Genomic DNA, 21265 nt, shown 5'->3' on the forward strand with positions numbered 1-21265 from the left:
GATAAGAGTAATGCACATGACTATCAAAAGTTTTGACATATTGAAGGAAAATCTGACATTTGAAATTCAAAGATTGCACTTTTGCTTAGGCATTGGATATCTTGTTCTAAAGTGCAAGTTAATGACTTGAGACCAGATAAAGGTAAAGAAAACAGCATCAAATATTTTTTAAGTACAACAGTTAGCTAGTATTAATTTCCTTTGCAAAATCAGGTTACAAAGCACCAACATGGCAACATCTCTTAAGGCAATGTGGGATAGAATAAGGGGTTTGGACAAGCATGCGTTGACGGGGGAAGGGAGGGGGGGGGGGGGGGGGGGGGGGGGGGGGGGGGGGGAGGGTGAGAATAATTATTGGCCAGTTCCAAACAAAAACAAAGTTGCAAGCCAACGCTTTGTTTAAACTAAATCATAAGAACAAGCCATTTTCTATACAGTCATTAAGAAGAACATAAACTAAATAAAATTTAGACTTGCGAAGTCCACTGCCAATAAGTTATAGATACAAGCAAGCGGTTTCTGTCAAAAGACTCAAATCCAGCGATGAAGGCTATAGTTATAACAAGTCCAGGTGATCCAGAAGTATTGCAGCTACAAGAAGTGGAAGACCCCAAAATCAAAGACGATGAAGTCCTTATCAAAGTTGAGGCTGCAGCCCTGAACCGTGGTGATATCTACCAAAGACAAGGCTTTTACCCTCCACCCCAAGGTGCTAGTCCTTACCCTGGTCTTGAGTGCTCAGGCATCATTCAATCAGTTGGAGAAAATGTTTCTCGATGGAAAGTAGGAGATAAGGTGAATTAATCTTTAAGCATACCTATATGTATATACATATACTCATATACTGGTGTCTTGCTGCATACAAAAGTCAAATGCCTAAACATGAGCTTCTCTTTTAATGGTTTTGTTTTATTTTTCTGTTATTGCTAAAGGTGTGTGCTCTTCTAAGCGGAGGAGGATATGCGGAGAAAGTGACTGTTCCAGCAGGGCAAGTTCTTCCTGTTCCATCAAGTGTTTCATTGTCGGATGCTGCCTCTTTCCCAGAGGTAGCTTGCACAGTCTGGTCAACTGTTTTCATGATGAGTCGGCTGTGCGCTGGTGAAAGGCTTCTGGTAATAATAACATATTATCCTAGATCACTTTTACTATTTTCTGATGCATGATGATAATCTATGCTAATAATGTTAAGAATTGATCGGATGTAGATCCATGGGGGCTCTAGTGGAATTGGTACATTTGCCATTCAGATTGCAAAGTTCAAAGAAGCAAAAGTTTTTGTCACTGCAGGGGATGAGCAAAAATTAGCCTTTTGCAAGGATCTCGGAGCTGATGTCTGCATCAATTACAAGACAGAGGACTTTGTAGCCAGGGTAAAGGAAGAATCAGGAGGCAAAGGTATAAATTATATCAACATCGACCTTAGATTCTTCAACATTGTAAAGACCAATGTGTTCTAACTAAAATTTTCCCTCATCAATGGCAGGCGTTGATGTTATTCTGGATTGTGTTGGAGCAGCCTACCTTCAGCAAAACCTTGACAGCTTAAATGTTGATGGCAGGCTTTTCATCATTGGCTCCTTGAGTGGATTTGTTGCAGAAATAAATATCGGAACTATATTTGCAAAACGGCTAACAATCCAAGGTAACCAGACCCTTTACTCTGTATTTTGTTGTATGGCAATGAAACCTGGAAAGATTTAGTTTTCCAGCCGTGTAATGAAAGAAAAAACCTTTTAATCTGATATAAAATCTTTCGTTGTTTTGATATGCCAGCGTCTGCCTTGCGAACTAGAAGTATAGAAGAGAAAGCAGCAATTGTCAGTGAGGTGGAGAAGAATGTCTGGCCTGCAATCATCTCAGGTAAGGTGAAGCCAGTGGTTTACAAACACTTCCCACTAGGAGAAGCAGCAGCAGCTCACCAGCATATGGAAAGTGGCAAGCACATTGGGAAAATACTGCTCATCCCATAATATGCTGAGAATAATCTTGCAGCTTGTTATAGGTTGAGATCCTTTTGTCAGAATGCTGGCTAATTCCTGTCTGCTTTGTTAGTATGAGAATAATTTATCTTCTGTCTCGATTTTTTCTTCTCTATGTGTAAAATTTAAAGCATACATTGGTCATTCTTAAACATTTTCTTTGCATAAATCGATTTTTTATGAAAAGGAAAGAGAAAAGAAAAAAAAAAAAGGAATTCCATAGCGATGAGATTTGGAATTTCAGTCACTGCATAGAGCTTCAATTGCAAGGCTTTTCAGTATACCAGGGCAAGGGTCACCAAGGTTTGCAGTGGAAACGGGTATCGAGCACTGCTCCTGACCAATGCAAGCCTACAGATTCAACCACGGAGATGCCAAAGAAATTTGACAGATTAGCTTTTGCACAACTATAGAGGCTCAACTAAGCAATTTGCAGTTAAATGTGTATCTAATATGTGTAAAGAAAGGTTGATTCTTACCTTCTGAACCATAGATATTATGTCTGCATGACAAATTCCAGTTCTGAATTCACCACAATTTCCTTGTGGAGATCCAAAACTGGCAAAGTTAATCGAAGCAATGCGCCATCCTTTTTCACAGGTCAGTCGAGCTTCAGGAGTTTGAGACATGAAGCCTAAGTTTGGTTTCCAAGAATCAGCTGGCAGAGGATCTTTCTCAGATACAAGTGAACAAATCTCTTGGCCAGTTCGTGTCAGCACAGAAATCTTTGTAGGGTCACCACCAAGCTCTTCATGAAGGACTAATAGGTTCTCACCAGGATGTACCCAAGAGCGTGGGATATGATATCTGGACAGCATGATTAGTTCTTCAGGAATGGCAATTATATATTAGGATCAGCAACATGAGAGACACAGCTAAATGAGTCCATCAGACAGAATAGTGTATTTGCAAATGATTTGCACTTTGCATGTAGAGCATAAGAAGCAAACAGTTTTTACACATTGAATCATTTGCAGAATAATGGTTAATAATTAATTTATCATGCAATGATTTTTTTTAAAGAACTCAGTTTTTCAATCAATTTTCTGTACCTCAATATTCTGGACCATAGCATATATTCCTCAAACAATAACAAGCAAAATGGACCTCAATAGTATCTTGAGGTTGATACGTGACCAACATGATTAGCAAGATTCAATACTAAATCAAATCCAGAAATTTACATAGGATCAAAATCAAATGTTTCATAAAACTTACAATGTCTGAGCAGGTTGGCCACAATTCTGTTGACATTTTGTCGAATCATATTCTCCTCTGTAATCACAATTCTTGGTACAACCTTCAGATGGTGAGAGATAGGCAGGCCAGTATCGTCCTATGCTCTGTCCATTAACCCAAGCTTGACCCTTCCCCATGCTAGTGAGATTTAAGGCTAAAGGACCCTTACCTTCAGGAGCAAGGAAAGTAACCTGAGGACAAGAAACAGAATATCAGAATACAAATGCTCCAGCCAACGGTTAACAACCTGGTTGGAGTAAAATGATGCATTAGGGAGTATCCAAGGTATATAACTGCGTTATATCTGTTCATGAAATATGCAAAATAAAAATGGGGTTAACTGTTAGTAGATCCTTGGCAAGCGACCTAGACAAGAAAATTTATCATTATGCAACAATTTTTATGTTAGTGTTAAATGCATAGCATAGTGTCATCTTCAGTTGAGCCAATAAATCAATAGAAAATGGCACTTCGTACATGTTCTGATTCTGATTATCAAATCCTCCGCTTACCTTGTACCATATCAAAGTCTTGTTAACAGGTGGAATACTCCCCTTTTTCCACAGTGAGCTATTTGCAAGACTTACTTTATCTAGTCCAAGGTATTCTCCCTCAAGTCCCACCTGATAATAGTGATTAATAGCATCAGAATCCTGGGTAGAAAATTCCATTAACAGTGAACAAATAATTCCTTTGCCCATTGGCTGCTCGAAGCAGTTAGGAATCCCAACTAAACTCGGAATTGACACTGTTCCAGTACAAGATCTTCTTGCAGAGAAGCGTAGAATGAGATCTTCTTCCCATTTTAAAACAAAGGAAAATGGGGAAAGAACATTGAAAAGATCATGATCTGATAGGATGAAAGCAAGGGGTTTACATCTAAATTAATTTGCTATTGTGCAGCCAAAATTCTTCTGAATTTGCAACACATGATAATTCAATATCCCAAGATAATTTTGTCAATGCACAGACTTTCACCTGATAAGTCCACTCTCCAGAAGAAACATCATTCTTCCTGTTCCATGGGTCAACAAGAACCACTGAAAAAATTCCTGCCCCTTGAACATCAAACCATGGTCCAAAGTTCTGAAGCATATAGAAGTAACAAGCAAATCAGAAGTTAGTAATCCTTAGTGCTTGATAGTTTATATCAAAGACACCTTAATAAGAATCTAGATGCCTGGTTTAATAGTGCTCCAGATAGTTGGTCAGTCTAATCAGAAAGAGGGTCTGGAACTGAATCTGTAGGACAATTATCAGATCACAGTGTCAATTAAACGTAAAAAACTGCCTTTGCCTGGATAGGAAGGTGATAAGTTCTGTGAATGTTAAAATGACCTGTATTGTTTGTTAGCAGAATATCCTAATCCAACTTCCCATTAAAAGTCGCTAACAAGTTCCTATTTGTCCTTAAGGTCTTTTTGGTTACAATAGAAATACCATAAAGATTAACAAAAACCCTCACTAAATGTTACCCAGAGGTCTCTGTCTTAAGTTCTCTATGATATCTTAACTGAAGAAATTTTGTTTACCTGTAGACCAACCATCATACTCAACATATCCAGTGTATTATTTCCCTCAACAAGACTAATTTTCTCACTGATCGAAAAGCTTGCATCATCATGATTACCATATCCAAATGCTGTAAAACATAGAACAGAAGGAACATCAAGTAAAAGACAGCTTCAAAATTGATCAGCATGGAAGGGTGTGATGGAGAAATGATGGGATTGGATGGGAGAACATTGAAGAATTTAAAGTTATATTAAATGAATTGAAGGAAGAAATATGATGGATTTACAGCAATAAGTTCCTGAAATTTTGTTTTATGAGAGATTAATATTAAATTGGTTTTACAGCACTCAACCAGCAAAATTGAGCATAGTGGTTGTTCAGCCTTTTGGTTCCCCTTTTTGGTTATACCATGTCCAGATTACAACGTTTTAACAATGAACTCATTCTCCATGATCATAGCTTCCAAAACAAAATATGAAAATAAGAATGAAAACTTTGATATTGAGATAGACAGATATCAGGTTGTATGATGGGACATGCAAATGAAACTGGAAAGTTGATAGAATCGAGCAAAGTGCAATGAACCCCAATTATGTACTCCCAAGCACTTTGCTATTACAATGTACATATAGAAATTTATGAACGAAAAAGTAATCAGAACAAGATAGAACGGTGAATCCAGAATGGGAGAGCAAGAAAGTTTGAGAACATATTGAGACCACCTCTATCACCATTTGAAGGGTCTTTGAAGAAAGAAGCTTATTTCGGTGGAGAAGAATGTCACTGAGTTTCATATCAAGTAAAGAATTGGCTAAAGAAGATAAAAACAGTAGGCAGAAATTATTCCACTGCAATCAGTACAGTACATACCTACAAGCCTTTTGTTGACAAAAATAAGTGCTGCATGTCCCAAACTTTCAATAAGCAGGAAGACCTCTTTTGATTGATCAGGCATGATATTTATACTGCCAAAGCCAATACCATGAAACATTGTAAGAAAGAAGGAATCTAAAAGTAATGAATATAGTGTAGTAAAAACATCAGAGAAAACATGCAGAAGGAGCTCATCCCAATTCATCAAATAGTCAGTACACAGAACTGAATCCACTATCAGAAACAAAAATCATTTTGACAAAATATAAATAGATGCAAAAATGATGATACTGTTTCAAGTAAATTTCAATAAGCTCCTAAATTTGGTCTATCGGTCGCTCTCTCTTTATCAACAAAAGTTGGAAAGCTATGACTACTTTTAAAATCAAGAAAGAATAAACAATATGAGTGATTTACCTTGTTGTGTACCATAGGTAATCGCTAGTGTCTTTTGTTGTACTGATCTGCTCCAATAAACGTGATTCTGTAAACAAGTTATTGCCCCAAACACCTGGTTCTTCGTTATACCAGCTCCATGATGATGCTGACAATGAAAACTGATTAACAGTAGTTGTTTGAGCAAATGAGTTGTCACCAAAGTTTCTTTGTGACACAACCTTCAATCAAGGAAAACAGTGCAAGGAAATAAGGTTAGCGACATAGTAGCAGAAAGATATGGGAAGCCAAAAGATTTCCACGATGAGTTTAGAGCAGATATGTGTTACATTGAATCATATAGATAACAAATTGCGATCTATACCTTTGCTGTGTTAAAAATGACATTCTTACAGTCTGGAAGGATGCTTACAGACCAAGCTGGAAGGAAGTACAAATTTCCATTAAATGTAACATTTGCATCCAGATTGCTGTCATAATTAGCAAGGAAGGCTGCACAGTCGTTGGAAGATTTATAGTAGATATGTGCCTTCAAAGTTTGAAAAGGAAGATGACAAAAGTATGTCAACATGATTACTATGAGAGATATGGACAACAAGTGGTAAGAACAGGTAATGGCATGAAAACCAGAAAAAAAGTTCAATAATGTACATCAAAAGAGGAATCTGCACCAAAATGTCTGCTGTGATCAGAGGGCAGAGCTATATGTTTCTCATGTAAAAGAGAGAGAGAGAGTAACATGTTGAAACATCTAAAGTTACCTCTAGATTATGACCAAGCTGCTGGTGAGTTGGATCAGAGCTGATCAAATACTCCTCACAGTGCTTTATTGCCAAGTGCAGGTCACGTAGGTGGCCCCATTTTGGCTGTCTAATAAAACCTGTGTGAACATCGAAAGGGTATTCCTTATGTAGTTTGAAATATAGATTTATTGGATAATCACATCTATAAGCAAACCTCTGTGGTAGATGGTCCATCATCATTCCACCCTTGTACTTACTAATCGGAGAAAGAATTGGTTCAGCTGATATATAATGGTTTACACTATCCAAGGCAGTTATGAAACTGAATTTCACTTGATCAGGAAAAGGAAAAGGAATGAACGGAACCAAAGCAAATAAAGTGAAAGATATGACTCCAGAACCTCAACAGTTTTTCCACCAGGAAATTAGTTAATCTAAATAATCTAAGGCCATATGTCCAACTAAACTGGCAGGAGAATAAAGCTCCTTGCTTTTTTAACAGATATCTAAAATGTTCTTTTTCTTCTTCATCTTCTTCCTTTTTCATTTCACCATGTCCAAACCTGATGGTCTGAACGAATCTTGACTGTTTTTAAGAGGTGGACGATGAAGATGTATATAAAAAGGCCCTTTCACTAAAGGAAACCAGGTTCCACTCAATAGCACTATTCTTGTATGGCAAACCAATGATCATATTCCAATAGCTTATGATGGAAATTTGTAAAACTTCTTGAGATGTGAAGCAATATTATAGAAAGTTCATGCCATGCAATGGAAATATTCTCTTGATTTCTCTCACATTCTGCCATTACTAATCGTTATACTACTCCTTATGAGCCTTTTCTGGAAGCCAGAGGCAAGCATCATGCGAAAATATTATGTTTTTGGACAGATCAGTGATACATGAACCAAATAATAGAAAATTTACCATATTCATCTATTGGGGCATCATAATCATAGCTTGTTGCAACAAGAGGACCTCCAGCTGTTCGTCCAAAGTTGGTTCCACCAAAATACTGCAGGGTTCGGTAACAAAAGATGTTCATACTGTTAACAGACTGATAGGTAAGTTCACATGTCTACCAAGTTGCAAGTTGATAAAAGAAATAAAACTCCTTACAGCTCACCATATAGTAGTTGTGAAAGGCTCCACCAGTTTCAAAAAAACGTGCAATGGCAAATGCAAGGTCCTCAACAGGTCGATGAGGAATTGGATATCCAAATGACTTAAACCTGCATCTCAAACTTTTAAGATGTTCACTTTTCTGCTTTAATTATATAGCATAGTACCATTGATCGCAATGACTTAGCAGAATTAGGCAATCATGTCAGATGGGCAAGAGACAATTACCATCCACTGTAGTTCTCAGTCCACATTTTCGGTTTTGATGGGGAATTTGGAGTGAATCGATCACAATAAAATCCATTGCATGTGTTTATCTGCAGGCAGCTTCTCATTATAGAAAGATTTACTTAAACTGTTAACTTTCCTTAGATGCAATTAGTTAGCAAGCAATACTTCTGCACCAGCAGAAGTGATGTAATTTCATACAAATGTTAAGCATGATAAATGTTGAAATCGATCAGCCCTAGGAAATGGATATAAGATACCAATACCATACCATGCTATACACCATGCAAATGTTTAACTTACAATTGGATCAGGTGCATCTTCCTGTCGGCACATCACCCAAGGCACTGTTGTATTAAGACTGATAGCAGTTTCTGCAGCCCATTTGACATATAATTCTCCTGCAATCCCATATGCCCATTCAACAAGCTCATATTCGTTTTCAACCTGTTACATGATATATATGAGAAATGAATTCTTCTACACAGTCCAGAATCAACTTATGTGATTATTGTTTAGTGAGCTTTACAGAAGAAAGAAAAAATTAACACAAAAATAAACATGAAGTTGTCAGTAAATCCAGTACTAGGACTGTATGTCAGTAAATCACCTGAGCAAGAATGATTGGCCCTCCTTGTGATGCAAAGAGATTCTCTTCCTTCATTAGTCCTACAATTTTGGTGAGAAAACGCAGCATTTCTCTCTGTATTAACAACAACAGAAAAACACCTAACTTACACAAGAATATCAGGTGGATAAGGACTGGTATGCGTCATTCAAAATAAATGTCTTGCTATAATGACTGCATGTAGACAACTACCAAAACTAACTTTGGGACATAAATTTAGCCTTACTGCTTTACCAACACACACAAAGAAGGAAGGAAAGATACCTTGAACATATCATTTGTCGTACGGAACTGAATTCCAGGAATGAAATGCAACCAAAGAGGGAACCCACTGCCATGAATAAATATAACATAGAGTTCAAAAATCGTTTCACCTAAAACTAGAGGGGAAATTCTTTTCTTCTTATGACAGAAGCTTTGCACAAATAATTAAAAGGCTATTACAGACCCATAATTCCATTCAGCACAAGCATATGGCCCAATCCTCAGATGAACCAGAAGGCCAGCTTCCTGCACTGCTTTCACAAACTTCACCAGGTCAAACCTGCCTTCAAAGTAGTACTGCCCAAAAAAAGAAAAAATTTCAAAGTAACTATCTTACTAACCAAAAGAAAAAGAACCAGAAGTAATAATTTAAGGAAAAAAAAATTGCCAACATGCTTCAGAGTTCAGACTAGCTGAGACTCCTGGCAAATTAAGTAATCCCAACATAAATGGAAAATGCAAGTGATGGTCAAGCAAACATTTGAATCTAAAGTATACCTGTCCTCTAACCGGTTCATGATAATTCCAGAAAACATAAGTCTCGATCACGTCTAATCCCCCTTCCTTGGATTTCCTAATAAGTTCCGGCCACACCTATAAATTTCAATCCATGTTAATTATCAGGAATAAAAGAAAACTCACTAAACAGAATATAAGCAACAAATGTATAAATAAATGGACATACAAAACCAACCTCTGGGGTGCTTCTAGGATAATGGATAGAACCCGACTGCAATACCCTCCTCTTGCCATCAATAACCAGTGCTCTATGATCATATGTGACTGTGGTAGATAGCACACTCTCAAAACAGTAACTCACAAAAACTAATACGAGGACTAAAGCCAATGACAATGGTTTCTTGGTATCCATAATTCTATTCAGCAAAATTTTGAATAATGCAAAACATTAGGATAGAAGCAAACTTTGCAAACTAAAGCCACAATGCTGACTGTTTACTAACATGAGGAAAAATATAGGATTAAAAAGAGACAGATATAATGTTTGCAAAATGTGCTAAGTGTTGTCTTGTTTCAATTGTCTGAATGATACTAAGCGAGACTTACAATGCTTGAAACTTGGAGTTAAGCAGTGGCCGGTAACCATGAATTTGAGGAACTTGCTTCTTTTCTGCCGCCCTGTTTGTTTCACAGTGAGGTCAAATGAGAAAATTTTGAGACAAAATATGCCAACATTTTTATCTTTGTTAGGTTGAATTAAACTTCAAACAGATTTTTTTATCTTTGAGTGAACTTTCCTTACATTTACTTTAAAATCAAGTTGTATTATCAAAATACATTGATGATTGATTCAAAAGTTAGCCCAAACTTTCATAAATTGGATAGAATATGATCAATATGGACTAGTTAACCAGTAAATCTTGGGCTTCTTGAATCTTGATCAGTTAGCGTCGAGTGAGGCCAGCATGCTACCACCAATAAATACGGTATGGCGAGAGTATGCCAATGTTATGGCAGCCGGATAAAGTCAAAATTGTCTCTTCTCCATTATGTATATGTTAGGGTTAGGATTGTGGGATAAGCGCATTTAATATTCTAAACCGACCCTGATCCATAGACCCGTGACGTCGAATTCAGACTCTCCTACACCATTTACTCGAGCTCACGTGGCAAAATCAGAGTATGTCTCGTGTTATTTTACACATTTAAAACGCGTTAATCGGTGGTTGGTAGATGCTAAAGCTGCAATTATTATATTAGATCAGCAATCAGCAGGGACGCATCAAATTCGACCTCTACCTCGGACTTCTACTTCATCTGTAAACTGAGTTTCCATTTCCTCAATCCCCTTCTCAAAGGTTTCATTGATCAGGTTGGTTTCCAAAACCTTTGTCTTAAATTTCTGTTACTGCAAACTGGGTAGCTCTTAATTTTTGCTTTAATTGTAACAGAATTTGTAGTTCATCCCCTGATTCTTGTTGGTCAAAATTTCGGTTTTCCTGATCAGTGTTGTTCCATTCACCCTTTTTTTGGCAGATTCTTGCTTTGGGTTTCTGTTCTCTTACCTGAAACCATGGACTTTAGCCATTTAAATCGCGGGCAAATTACTCTGATGGGATCTGCATTCTGTGTGATGCTCACGATGCATTTCACGTTGCAGCTTCTGTCGCAGCATCTTTTTTACTGGAAAAACCCAAAGGAGCAGAAAGCTATACTAATTATTATCCTTATGGCTCCTATTTATGCTATTGACTCCTTTGTGGGGTTATTGGATGTTCGAGGAAGCAAAGCGTTCTTCATGTTTTTGGAATCAGTCAAGGAATGTTATGAGGCTTTGGTGAGTGCCCCTTTTGCTCAATCTTTGGATTTGGTTTTGTTGGATTTATTCTTTGTTAAAGTTAATCATTGCTTCTTTTTTTATTGTTTTGGTTGTAGGTGATTGCTAAGTTCTTGGCATTGATGTATAGTTACTTGAATATATCTATTAGCAAAAATATTGTGCCTGATGAAATCAAAGGAAGAGAGATTCACCACTCATTTCCAATGACCCTTTTCCAGGTACGAAACTCTAAATTAATGTGCTTCGTCATTAAGTTACACTATGAATGAAATTGCCTGATACATTGCGGTTGCTCAAACTACAGCCTCGAACAGTTAGGCTGAACCACCGCACACTAAAGCTTCTCAAGCATTGGACATGGCAATTCGTCGTCATCCGCCCTGTGTGTTCTATCTTGATGATAATATTGCAGGTCCTTGGGGTTTATCCTTCTTGGTTGAGCTGGACATTCACTATCATCCTCAATATTTCTGTTTCATTAGCATTATACTCTTTGGTAATCTTTTACCATGTTTTTGCAAAAGAGTTGGCACCTCACAAGCCACTTGCAAAGTTCATGTGCATCAAGGGGATTGTTTTCTTCTGCTTTTGGCAGGTAAAACCTTGTTCTCTTTTTTTCTGTTCTCAATGAATCTTCATCTTGTTGGAGGGCTCACTCAGTTCACACCCAATAGAAGCATGAAAGGATTAGACATTAAGGTTTTCCCTAAATCCATAACAATAAATGGTGAAGCTCCTGAGTAATCTAACCAAACCCATTTCATAGGCTCTTAACTCCCACCAAGATAGCTAACAAATACTTAGCTTTCATAATTTGTAGCCAGAATAGCATTGTGGCCTCTTCAAGGAAAATTTTCGTCCCTCTGGCCAGGGGAAGATATTTTGTGATTGGGCCTAATCTAGGTGATTCAACATACAATCAAATGCATCATGTACTTAAATCAGATTGGAACTCGTCATCATATAGCATCTTCTGAATTTTCTTCTCTCTTTGGGCTAGACATTTCTGTTTCTTCCTTCTAATTAAGGAGTTTGCAGGTTTAATTGTAGAGTGGAACTTTCTGATGTGAGCACCTTCTATTATTTATAGTTAATGCAGAGTTTTTGACTGATTTGTTATATTAGTTTTGAAAATCCAGCTATCTGTGTAGTCAAATTCTTAACATTGCCTTGGTTTGCAACTCTCTTCCTCCCAGTGCTACCAACTTATGTTTTCATGTCCTTGTTTTGTCAATGATTTGTTGTTAAACAATTGTTATCCTGTTATCATCCTGCATTGTTTAATGGCATTTATTGACCACATTGCAGGGAGTGGTGCTGGACATACTCGTTGCAATGGGCATCATTCGATCTCATCATTTCTGGTTGGATGTGGAGCACCTTGAGGAAGCTCTTCAAAACGTGTTGGTGTGTCTAGAGATGGTTGTTTTCTCTGTTCTCCAGCAGTACGCATACCATGTTGCACCTTATAGTGGAGAAGTTGAAGCTAAGATGAAGCTAGGCAAGAAAAATGAATGATATTTTGATGCCTAGGTGTAATTGGGAGACAATATATATTCACATAATGCTTATACTCTGTTGTATCATCACTTTTGTCTATCAAACATGAAATTTGAGCTGCAAGAGAAAACATTTCTGTTGAGGAACTTCTAGTCTACCAAGTGCAAAGCTAAAGAAACTTTTAAAACCTTTAATGTGTAACTGGATATAACATATGACAGAGTTTCATGTATGATAATCATCACATTTTTCTTGGAAATTTGCAATAAACATACGATATAAGTGATCCACCTGAAAGAAAGATTAGATCATTAAGGTGCTACATTGTGGTCACCATAAATTGCAAAGAATGATGCTAAGAGATTCTTGTGGTTCTGTTTTGAGAATTTTTGTTGGTCCTTTTAGAATAATGGATTCTAATACATCCCTGTTTCTTATAATCTCGAAATTAATCACATCCTTGTTTGACAAACGTTTATGGGTTATTTGCTTTTTATGAGTGCTTTGACGTTTTACTCAAAATGAGAGAAAATAATATGTTCTTCTTATTTAATGCATAAAATTTATAGACTTAACAAAAAACACTTCAATGAGTTATAACTTAATTTAAGTGAAAATTAATCATTTATATTTATGTTTTTTAGTTAAAAATATTTAAATATTTACAAATTTTAATTTATATATGAATAATAATAAAGATAAAAATAATTATAGTGAAAATTAATCATTTAAAAATCTTGACGTAAATTTATAAAAATGAATATAAAAAATCATAAAATTAAAAATAATTATACCACTGGCTGCTGATTGTAGGGCAACGCCCCAGTTGAGAGCGTCTGATTATACATTCATGTTTTTATTGTTATCCACTGATACCCAAATTTCTAATTAAGGCTGAAAAAAAGTAGTCTATAGATCACAAACGTCATTTATAAAATCCAACAGACATGCTTAACATCATATAACCCAACAATATTTCTGTCAGTACACATTACCTAGTGCAAAATAAAGGAAGATTCAATGGAGTAAACGTCAACCCCTACATCAAGAACAAAAGACAAATGCTTGACCTGGATGTACTGCTCCCTCTTCAGCTCACCAACTCTGGCTTCCTCTTCTCTTTCCGATGTGTACAATCAGATACTAGTTAATCACTGCAGGTTTAATTGAAAGAGAGCTCCCTTTGAATTACAAAGATTCATCATCGTTGACTCGGGTGGGCGCCCTTTCTATCAATACAAAATGTTATGCATCAATTAGTTTTTCTTCCTCTAGACATGCAAGGCATCGTCTGACATTAGTATCCACACAGTAAAAAATGCACCAATAATAAGCTAAATATTAATGATTGCCTTCAGTAAAATTACGTTTTACCCAGTAGAACACAACTCAAAAGAGGCTACTATAAACAAGATTATGCGTATACAATACAATTGATATATGATTCTGGAAAATTTTATAGCCATTGGCAGGGCACACAACTCATCCGTGAATCATGGTCTGAGGCGTTATTGCTGTGACCTTGATCCTGTTATCCATTTTATGCTATTAAATAAAATGACATCCTTTGATTGAGCTAAAAAAACACTTTACTGAAACTTGCTAATGAAAGATTCTCTCCAGCATATTTTAGCAATTGGATCTTTATATCTAGTTTTTTTCCAGATAGATAACCTCGAATGAAATTACTAATTAAAAGTTAAGAAAACCAGGAAAGATTAGCTGGAAATATATATACTCTGTTGGATCTGCATAGGCGATTTGACACCGTTGTAGCCTATATGTCTGAGTAGTGTGCTTAAATGCTAAACTTTTTCTCGTGGATCATTCTGCCACAAACTCGTTTTCCACTTTGAGAGATTCTATTTAGGCACCCCTTATCAGAGATTAAGTCTTTCTACTTCATAGATTTGTTTCATCGGTCCACAAGCTTTTTGCCACACAGTAAACTCTTTGTCCCATATCATTGAAGCATTGACAATGCAGTTATAAACCTTGGATTCCCCCTAATGCATTGTTGAAAGTCATTTTACTTCAACCCGGTTGATTGGAGCGTTTGTAGTCTGATGTTTTGTTCCCTGTCCACTGGTTTCTTTCCTTGCTCCTGAAGGTGAGGGCCCTTTAGCCTTAAATCTCACTAGCATGGGGAAGGATCAAGCTTGGGTTAATGGACAGAGCATAGGACGATACTGGCCTGCCTATCTCTCGCCATCTGAAGGTTGTACCAAGAAATGTGATTAGAGAGGAGAATATGATTCGACAAAATGTCAATAGAATTGTGGCCAACCTGCTCAGACATTGTAAGTTTTATGAAACATTTGATTTAGATCCTATGTAAATTTCTGGATTTGATTTAATATTGAATCTTGCTAATCATGTCGGTCATGTATCAACCTCAAGATACTATTGAGGGCCATTTTGGTTGTTACTATTTGAGGAATAGATGCTGCAGTACAGAATATTGAGGTACAAATAAATTGATTGAAAAACTGGGTTCTTTAAAAAAATCATTGCATGATAAATTGATTATTAACCGTTATTTGAAAATGCTTCAATGTGAAAAAACTGTTCGCTTCTTATGCCCTACATGCAACGTGCAAACCATTTGCAAATACACTATTCTGTCTGATGGACTCATTTAGCTGTGTCTCTCATGTTGCTGATCCTACTATATGCAAATGAGTAACGTATATTAGCAAGTGAAGCCTTGCTAATACAATTATTAAAAAAATAATTTAATATAGCTGTGACTCATTTAATAAAGCCTTGCAAGTGAAGCTCTATGCAGTGACTGAAATTCCAATTCTTACTGCTGCTTTTCTCTTTCCTTTGCAAGAAAAATAATTTATGCAAAGGAATTGTTCAAGCATGACCAACGTATGCTTTAATTTTACACATAAAACGGGGAAAAAAATGAAGACAGAAGATGTTTATTCTCATAATAACAAAGCAGGTAGGAAGTAGCCAGCATTGTCACCAAAGGATCAAAACCAGAATACGTACCGACATTACCCTGCCAGTATCGCGCCTGGCAGCTGCGTCTTTCTCTCTCTTCCTGCTTAATCACTTTGTCTTTCTCCCGTATTTTTCATTTTTGAATTTCATCTTTCCTCGGTTGATTTTCATTTTTTTTTCTTGGACTCTCTACCCATATATACAGCCGACCACTGATCTTCTCTCTTATTCCTCCCTCCCAGCCTAAAGCAAAACCCATCAGCTCATTTTTGCAAGAAACCATTAATCATGTCACAACCACCTTACTCTGCTGCTGCTTCAAGTTCTACAAAACTCCCAAATGAGTTTGTGTTTCTGTCTCAATTTTGCAAACCCACTCCGCCGCCGCTTAAGGGAATTTTACCACCCTCTTCCAAGAAACAAGTTTTTAACGGTTAGAATCTTTATTTTTGTTAGTTTATCAGTTTATTAATGTTTAAAGAAATGCCTTATTTATTTATTTTAATCATCTGGCAGAGGGATACCGCTGGTTCAAAGCTCTCCGACGTGACAAACCAGTTGTCACGGGCAAGGGAAGCAACGTTCCCGTGCTTGTTTTTGAGCCATCAGCTGTCTGCAGGTTACTTCTTATTTTTTCCCCATAACTCTACTGCTGTTTCTGTTGGATCGGGTGGTGCAGTTGATTTTCGAAATGTGGATGTTTTAAGTTCCTGTCCTACCTCCGGTTGGTTGCTCTTAATGCATGGTTACCAGGTTTTTTATTTCAACGTTAGAACTCAGGATAGGTTTGACCTTCCTGACCTCCCCGCTAGCCTCGAAGGAACTAGAAAGGGGTGCTTTAGTAGGTGTCCCACAGATGAATCTAATGTCACGATGATCATTGATCATCAAAGTATCTCATTCCTAGTCTATAGGTACAAAAGTGACATAGGTTACTGGGTTCAGGACGAGGGACTGGTTGTTCCAGACACTCATCTGGATGCTAGCACTCATACGAAAGTAGACGATGAGTTTTATTGGGTGTGCAAGTCTGACAATCAACTCTTCATATTAAAAAAGTGGAGTTCAAAAATCATCACCGATGAAGAGCTCGCAGAAACCAGGAAAAAGCGAGAAGCCTTAGACATTCAGCTTCTTAGTTTTGACATAGATGTTCGAGAGGCAGATGCGGTCAGTTCAGTGGTGGACCCGTCCGGTTGTTTTTTAGTGTTGGAAAAAAACGAACTTTTTGAGCTCTATAAACTCGTTATAGGTGATGATGATGTTGCTCACACCGTAAGGATAGTTGACTTGAACCAGAAGAATTTCTTTACTGTTTCTGATTCTTGCGGTTTTTGGTTAAGCTCAGTTGTGGATACAAATACTTTGTATCTAGCCTCGTACTTGGAGCACGACTGTGTCAAATGCTATTTGATTATGGTGTCAACCAAGAGAAAAAACTTAAAGGGAAACGAAAAGAAAAATGGACAATTAAGACTATTTTTTATGCATTGTAACTCAAGAGTCTCTCTGAACCATTGACGTATTTCGTGTTAATGCTTTCACTGTCTAATGAAATTCCAACCTGCTGTCTAGACCAGGGCATCAAATTCAGTGGTGGATTAAAAATGAACAATAGTAACCCGAGAATATTACAAGAGTCAACCGTGGGCGAAATTCAACAAATCATTGCATAAAAGTTTCTAATTTGAAACTCTAGATTGCAACCACCCATAATGGCTTTGTCACAGAATTTTTGGGCAATAGATTTGCTTACAAGCTGGAATTAGAGGCACAACAAAATTAGTAATTGAATTAATATTTATCCCTTCATTTGAATTTATATACTTAATTTGAATAAGAATTAACATAAAATATCACATATATTTAATTTGAATTTTTATATTATTAATATAAAAAAAATACTTAAGTGACAATTAAACCTGAAAATCTTAACGCTAATGTTCAATTTTTGTATATTAACTTTAAATGTTAATGTTCCTCATAATCATATATTTATAATAATGTTACTTTTGACCTTTACGCCTAGAATTATAATTATAATATTACCTTTGGCCTTTGCTCCTTGAACCGGGATATGGGGTTGTAGGATGACAATTCCAGTTATTCCACGGATGATTCCTCGGGGAATGACCAACCAGAAGCCATGGAGATTGTCAAATTTCATTGTTATCATTATATGTTCCATGTTTTCATTGTTATCCACTGATACACAAATTTCTAATTAAGACTGAACAAAGGTAATCTGTAGATCACAAACATCATATATAAAATCCAACAGATAAACCTAACCTAACATCGTATAACCCAACAATATTACTGTCAATATACATTACCTAGTGCAAAATAAAGGAAGATTCAATGGAGTAAACTTGAACCCCTACATCAAGAACCAAAGACAAATGCTTGACCTGGATATACTACTCCCTCTTCAGCTCACCAACTCTGGCTTCCTCTTCTCTTTCCGATATGTACAATCAGATACGAGTTAATCACTGCAGGTTGAATTGAAACAGAACTCCCTTTGAATTACAAAGATTCGTCATCGTTGATTCAGGGGGGCGCGCTTTCTGTCAATACAAAATGTTATGCATCAATTAGTTTTTCTTCCTCTAGGCATGCCAGGCCTCGTCTCTTCCCTGGCATTAGTATCCACACAGTAAAACATACACCAATAATAAGCTAAATATTAATGATTGCCTTCAGCAAAATGACTATATACCCAGTAAAACACAACTCAAAAGAGGCTACTACAAACAAGATTATGCATGTACGATACAACTGACATATGATTCTGGAAAATTTTCTAACCATTGGCAGGCACACAACTCATCTGTGGATCATGGTCTGAGGCGTTATTGCTATGACCTTGATCTTGTTATCCATTTTACGCTATTAAATACAATGACATCCTTTGATTGAGCAAAAAAATCACTTTACTGAAACTTGCTAATGAAAGATTCTCTCCAGCATATTTAGCAATTGGATCTTTATATCTAGTTTTTTTCCAGATAGATAACCTCGAACAAAATTACTAATTAAAAGTTTAGAAAACCAGGAAAGATTAGCTGACAATTGGATCTGCATACCATCTAAAGCAGGTGATTTAACACAGTTGTAGCCTATATGTCTGAGTAGTGTGCTTCAATGCCAAACTTTTTCTCCTGCAAAATGACTTTTGCTCGTGCAGAATGCAGACACATAAACAGTACACAATAATTTGAACAATATCTTAGAAGGTAAATAGGATAGTTGAATCTAATTGCTAAACAGATTTTAGAAGATTCACTTTCAAAATAAGATCCCGTTTATTTCTGTGAACAAAGAAATATAAATGAAATTCTCAATCACACAAACAGACCTTGATTGGCAGAACTGACTGAGGTATCCCCGAGGGATTCAAACTGCTTCAGGATCATCCTACACAGATCTTGATTGGTAGAACTGACTGATGTATCCCCGAGGGACTCAAATTGCTTCAGAATCAACCTACACAGATCTTGATTGGTAGAACTGACTGAGGTATCCCCGAGCGACTCAAATTGCTTCAGAATCATCCTACACAGATCATGACTGGTAGAACTGACTGAGGTATCCCCGAGAGACTCAATTTGCTTCAGAATCATCCTCCACCGATCTGGATTGGTAGAACTGCATGAGGTATCCCCGAGAGACTCAAATAGCTTCAGAATCATCCTACACAGATCTTGATTGGTAAAACTGACTGAGGTATCCCGGAGAGACTCAAATTGCTTCAGAATCACCCTACTGCACAATATATATATATATATATATATATATAAAGGTAAATAAAATAGTTGAAACCAATTGTAAAAGAGATTTTAGAAGGTTCAGTTTCAATATAAGATCCAGTTTATTTCTATGAATAAAGAAATATAAAGGAAATTCTCAGTCACACAAACAGACCTAATTTTATAAAAATTACTGAGACGTCCCCGAGTGACACAGATTGCTTCAGAATCATCTTCCTGCAATATATATATAAAAGATAAAAATGGGCACGAAAATATTCACCAATACACATGATTCAAAACAACATGAACACAAAGAGTGAATGCAATGCGATTCACCGGATCCGGTACCTGAGTTGCACCCATAACAGCTACGTACTTTCCATCCACAAGATCAATTACAATATCAGCAGAACAATTGCTGCAGTTCATGTGACGCTTAAAACGTGGATCAGGGCAACCCTAAACATCATCAATTAATCATTAATTGAACATTTATCTACAATCCCAAATTCATAATAATAACACCATGGCTGAAAGGACAAATATATACATACGGGGATATAGGATCTCCAATAACACCTAAAGGGCATGTTGGTGCCTCGAGGAATGATATAGTGACAAGTATTGCACTTGAGATCGACGGCGGTTTGGGTATGACCGGTCGGTTTTCTGTTACTATTCGGTGGGGAAGGCCTCGGAAGCTCTGTCAACAAAGGTCTCCTCACCACGTTCCGCTGCCGTCGTATGAACTCATTCCGCTGCCTCTCCATTATCCCAATCTCAGTATCTCTGCTTTCCCCTCCCTACATTGCTGGTTGAGTTTGATTTTGAGTTTGTCTTTATAGCGTCTCAAAGCTCGCGAATTTATAGCATATTTAAAGGGACCAGAGTTGACCACGTCGAGCGCAGAGAGAGTGAGAGAGAAAAGATATTGAAGCAAAGAGAAAGAAAGAAAGGGGTGCAAAGAGGTCAGAGTTTATTGTTGAAGCCAAGAGAGGGAGGGCAAAGAGGCCCGTGTGTTTCACACGGGTCATACTCTAGTGTATTCTATTTGGACCGAGTCAACTCCGGAATAAACCTAAACCGGTGTGGTCATGACACCTGTTAAGGGATATAAATGTCTCTATGCTCAGAGTAGTTACAGGTGTAGAAATGACACCTGTCTACGGATGTCAATGTCTTTTACTCATGTGTAGTAGTGTGTCCGGACGTACAAAATACAAAAAATCAAATACACAAAAAAAATTAAATATACAAAATACAGAAAAATACAAAAAAATAGACATCGATAAAATACAAAAAAAAAAGCTTTCAACTCAATCCAATCTCTCTTGTCCCGTTCAACTCAATCTTCATCCCAGCCTCTAAAACTTGAATTAAATTTTATCTAAATTAATTTTATAAGTAGAATATACTAATATTAAGTTTTAATCAAAAAATATATTAATTTTGAAATTGACAATTTATTCCAAACGTGTAAATAATATTAATATTAATAGATAAACGTGAAATGTTTAAAATATTTTGATTCTTTTTTTACTTTTTTTTTTAAATCTTTTTATTCTATCTTTCATTGATTGTTTATCTTGTAATTGAATCTGATTATAAGACGTTAGATCCGACCAAATCACACTCTTTGACTGCTCTTTTTGTTTATTAACTTAAATTTATAAAAATTAATATAAAATGTCATGTATGTTTAATTTAAATTTATATATTATTAATGTAAAAATATAAAAATTAATATAAAATATCACATATACTTCAT

General features: G+C 36.6%; 4 protein-coding genes across 7 annotated transcripts; 2 read left to right on the forward strand and 2 right to left on the reverse strand.

Moving 5' to 3' along the window:
* Positions 1 to 356: 356 nt before the first annotated feature.
* LOC108662585 (uncharacterized) lies at positions 357 to 2465 on the forward strand. Its single transcript, XM_018123253.2, has 5 exons — positions 357 to 795; positions 933 to 1112; positions 1206 to 1395; positions 1484 to 1642; positions 1774 to 2465. The coding sequence occupies exons 1-5, from the start codon at positions 544 to 546 to the stop codon at positions 1968 to 1970; spliced, it is 978 nt and encodes a 325-aa protein (XP_017978742.1). The 5' UTR covers positions 357 to 543; the 3' UTR covers positions 1971 to 2465.
* LOC18596934 (beta-galactosidase 6-like) lies at positions 2191 to 9859 on the reverse strand. Its single transcript, XM_007025696.3, has 19 exons — positions 9683 to 9859; positions 9487 to 9582; positions 9173 to 9285; positions 8989 to 9055; positions 8707 to 8799; positions 8400 to 8543; positions 8097 to 8185; positions 7873 to 7978; positions 7674 to 7761; positions 6764 to 6882; positions 6367 to 6531; positions 6024 to 6223; positions 5604 to 5698; positions 4751 to 4860; positions 4197 to 4304; positions 3731 to 3841; positions 3198 to 3409; positions 2459 to 2786; positions 2191 to 2330 (listed from the first exon to the last, which is right to left on the reverse strand). Exons 1-19 carry the CDS (start codon positions 9857 to 9859, stop codon positions 2220 to 2222), a joined length of 2532 nt encoding a protein of 843 aa, XP_007025758.3. The 3' UTR covers positions 2191 to 2219.
* A 791-nt stretch (positions 9860 to 10650) lies between these two features.
* Positions 10651 to 12933, forward strand: LOC18596935 (organic solute transporter ostalpha protein (DUF300)). The gene is made up of 5 exons (XM_007025699.3): positions 10651 to 10819; positions 10984 to 11284; positions 11383 to 11505; positions 11592 to 11882; positions 12596 to 12933. Exons 2-5 carry the CDS (start codon positions 11021 to 11023, stop codon positions 12803 to 12805), a joined length of 888 nt encoding a protein of 295 aa, XP_007025761.1. The 5' UTR covers positions 10651 to 10819; positions 10984 to 11020; the 3' UTR covers positions 12806 to 12933.
* A 5055-nt stretch (positions 12934 to 17988) lies between these two features.
* LOC18596936 (uncharacterized) lies at positions 17989 to 20477 on the reverse strand. Of its 4 annotated transcripts, none has more exons than XR_016026892.1 (6): positions 20052 to 20477; positions 19846 to 19956; positions 19670 to 19734; positions 19104 to 19510; positions 18832 to 18906; positions 17989 to 18312 (listed from the first exon to the last, which is right to left on the reverse strand). XR_016026892.1 is itself a non-coding variant. In XM_018123265.2 (6 exons), the coding sequence occupies exons 1-5, from the start codon at positions 20265 to 20267 to the stop codon at positions 18865 to 18867; spliced, it is 852 nt and encodes a 283-aa protein (XP_017978754.2). In that variant the 5' UTR covers positions 20268 to 20477; the 3' UTR covers positions 17989 to 18312; positions 18832 to 18864. The 4 variants fall into 4 exon arrangements, 3 of the variants coding, with proteins under 3 accessions (XP_017978754.2, XP_017978756.2, XP_017978757.2); XM_018123265.2 differs by having other exon boundaries at positions 18832 to 18917; XM_018123267.2 differs by having other exon boundaries at positions 18832 to 18917; positions 19670 to 19731; positions 20052 to 20475.
* Positions 20478 to 21265: the final 788 nt, after the last annotated feature.

Source organism: Theobroma cacao, chromosome 6 (assembly GCF_053813885.1).
Source record: "Theobroma cacao isolate CCN51 chromosome 6, ASM5381388v1, whole genome shotgun sequence".
NCBI lineage: Eukaryota > Viridiplantae > Streptophyta > Magnoliopsida > Malvales > Malvaceae > Theobroma > Theobroma cacao.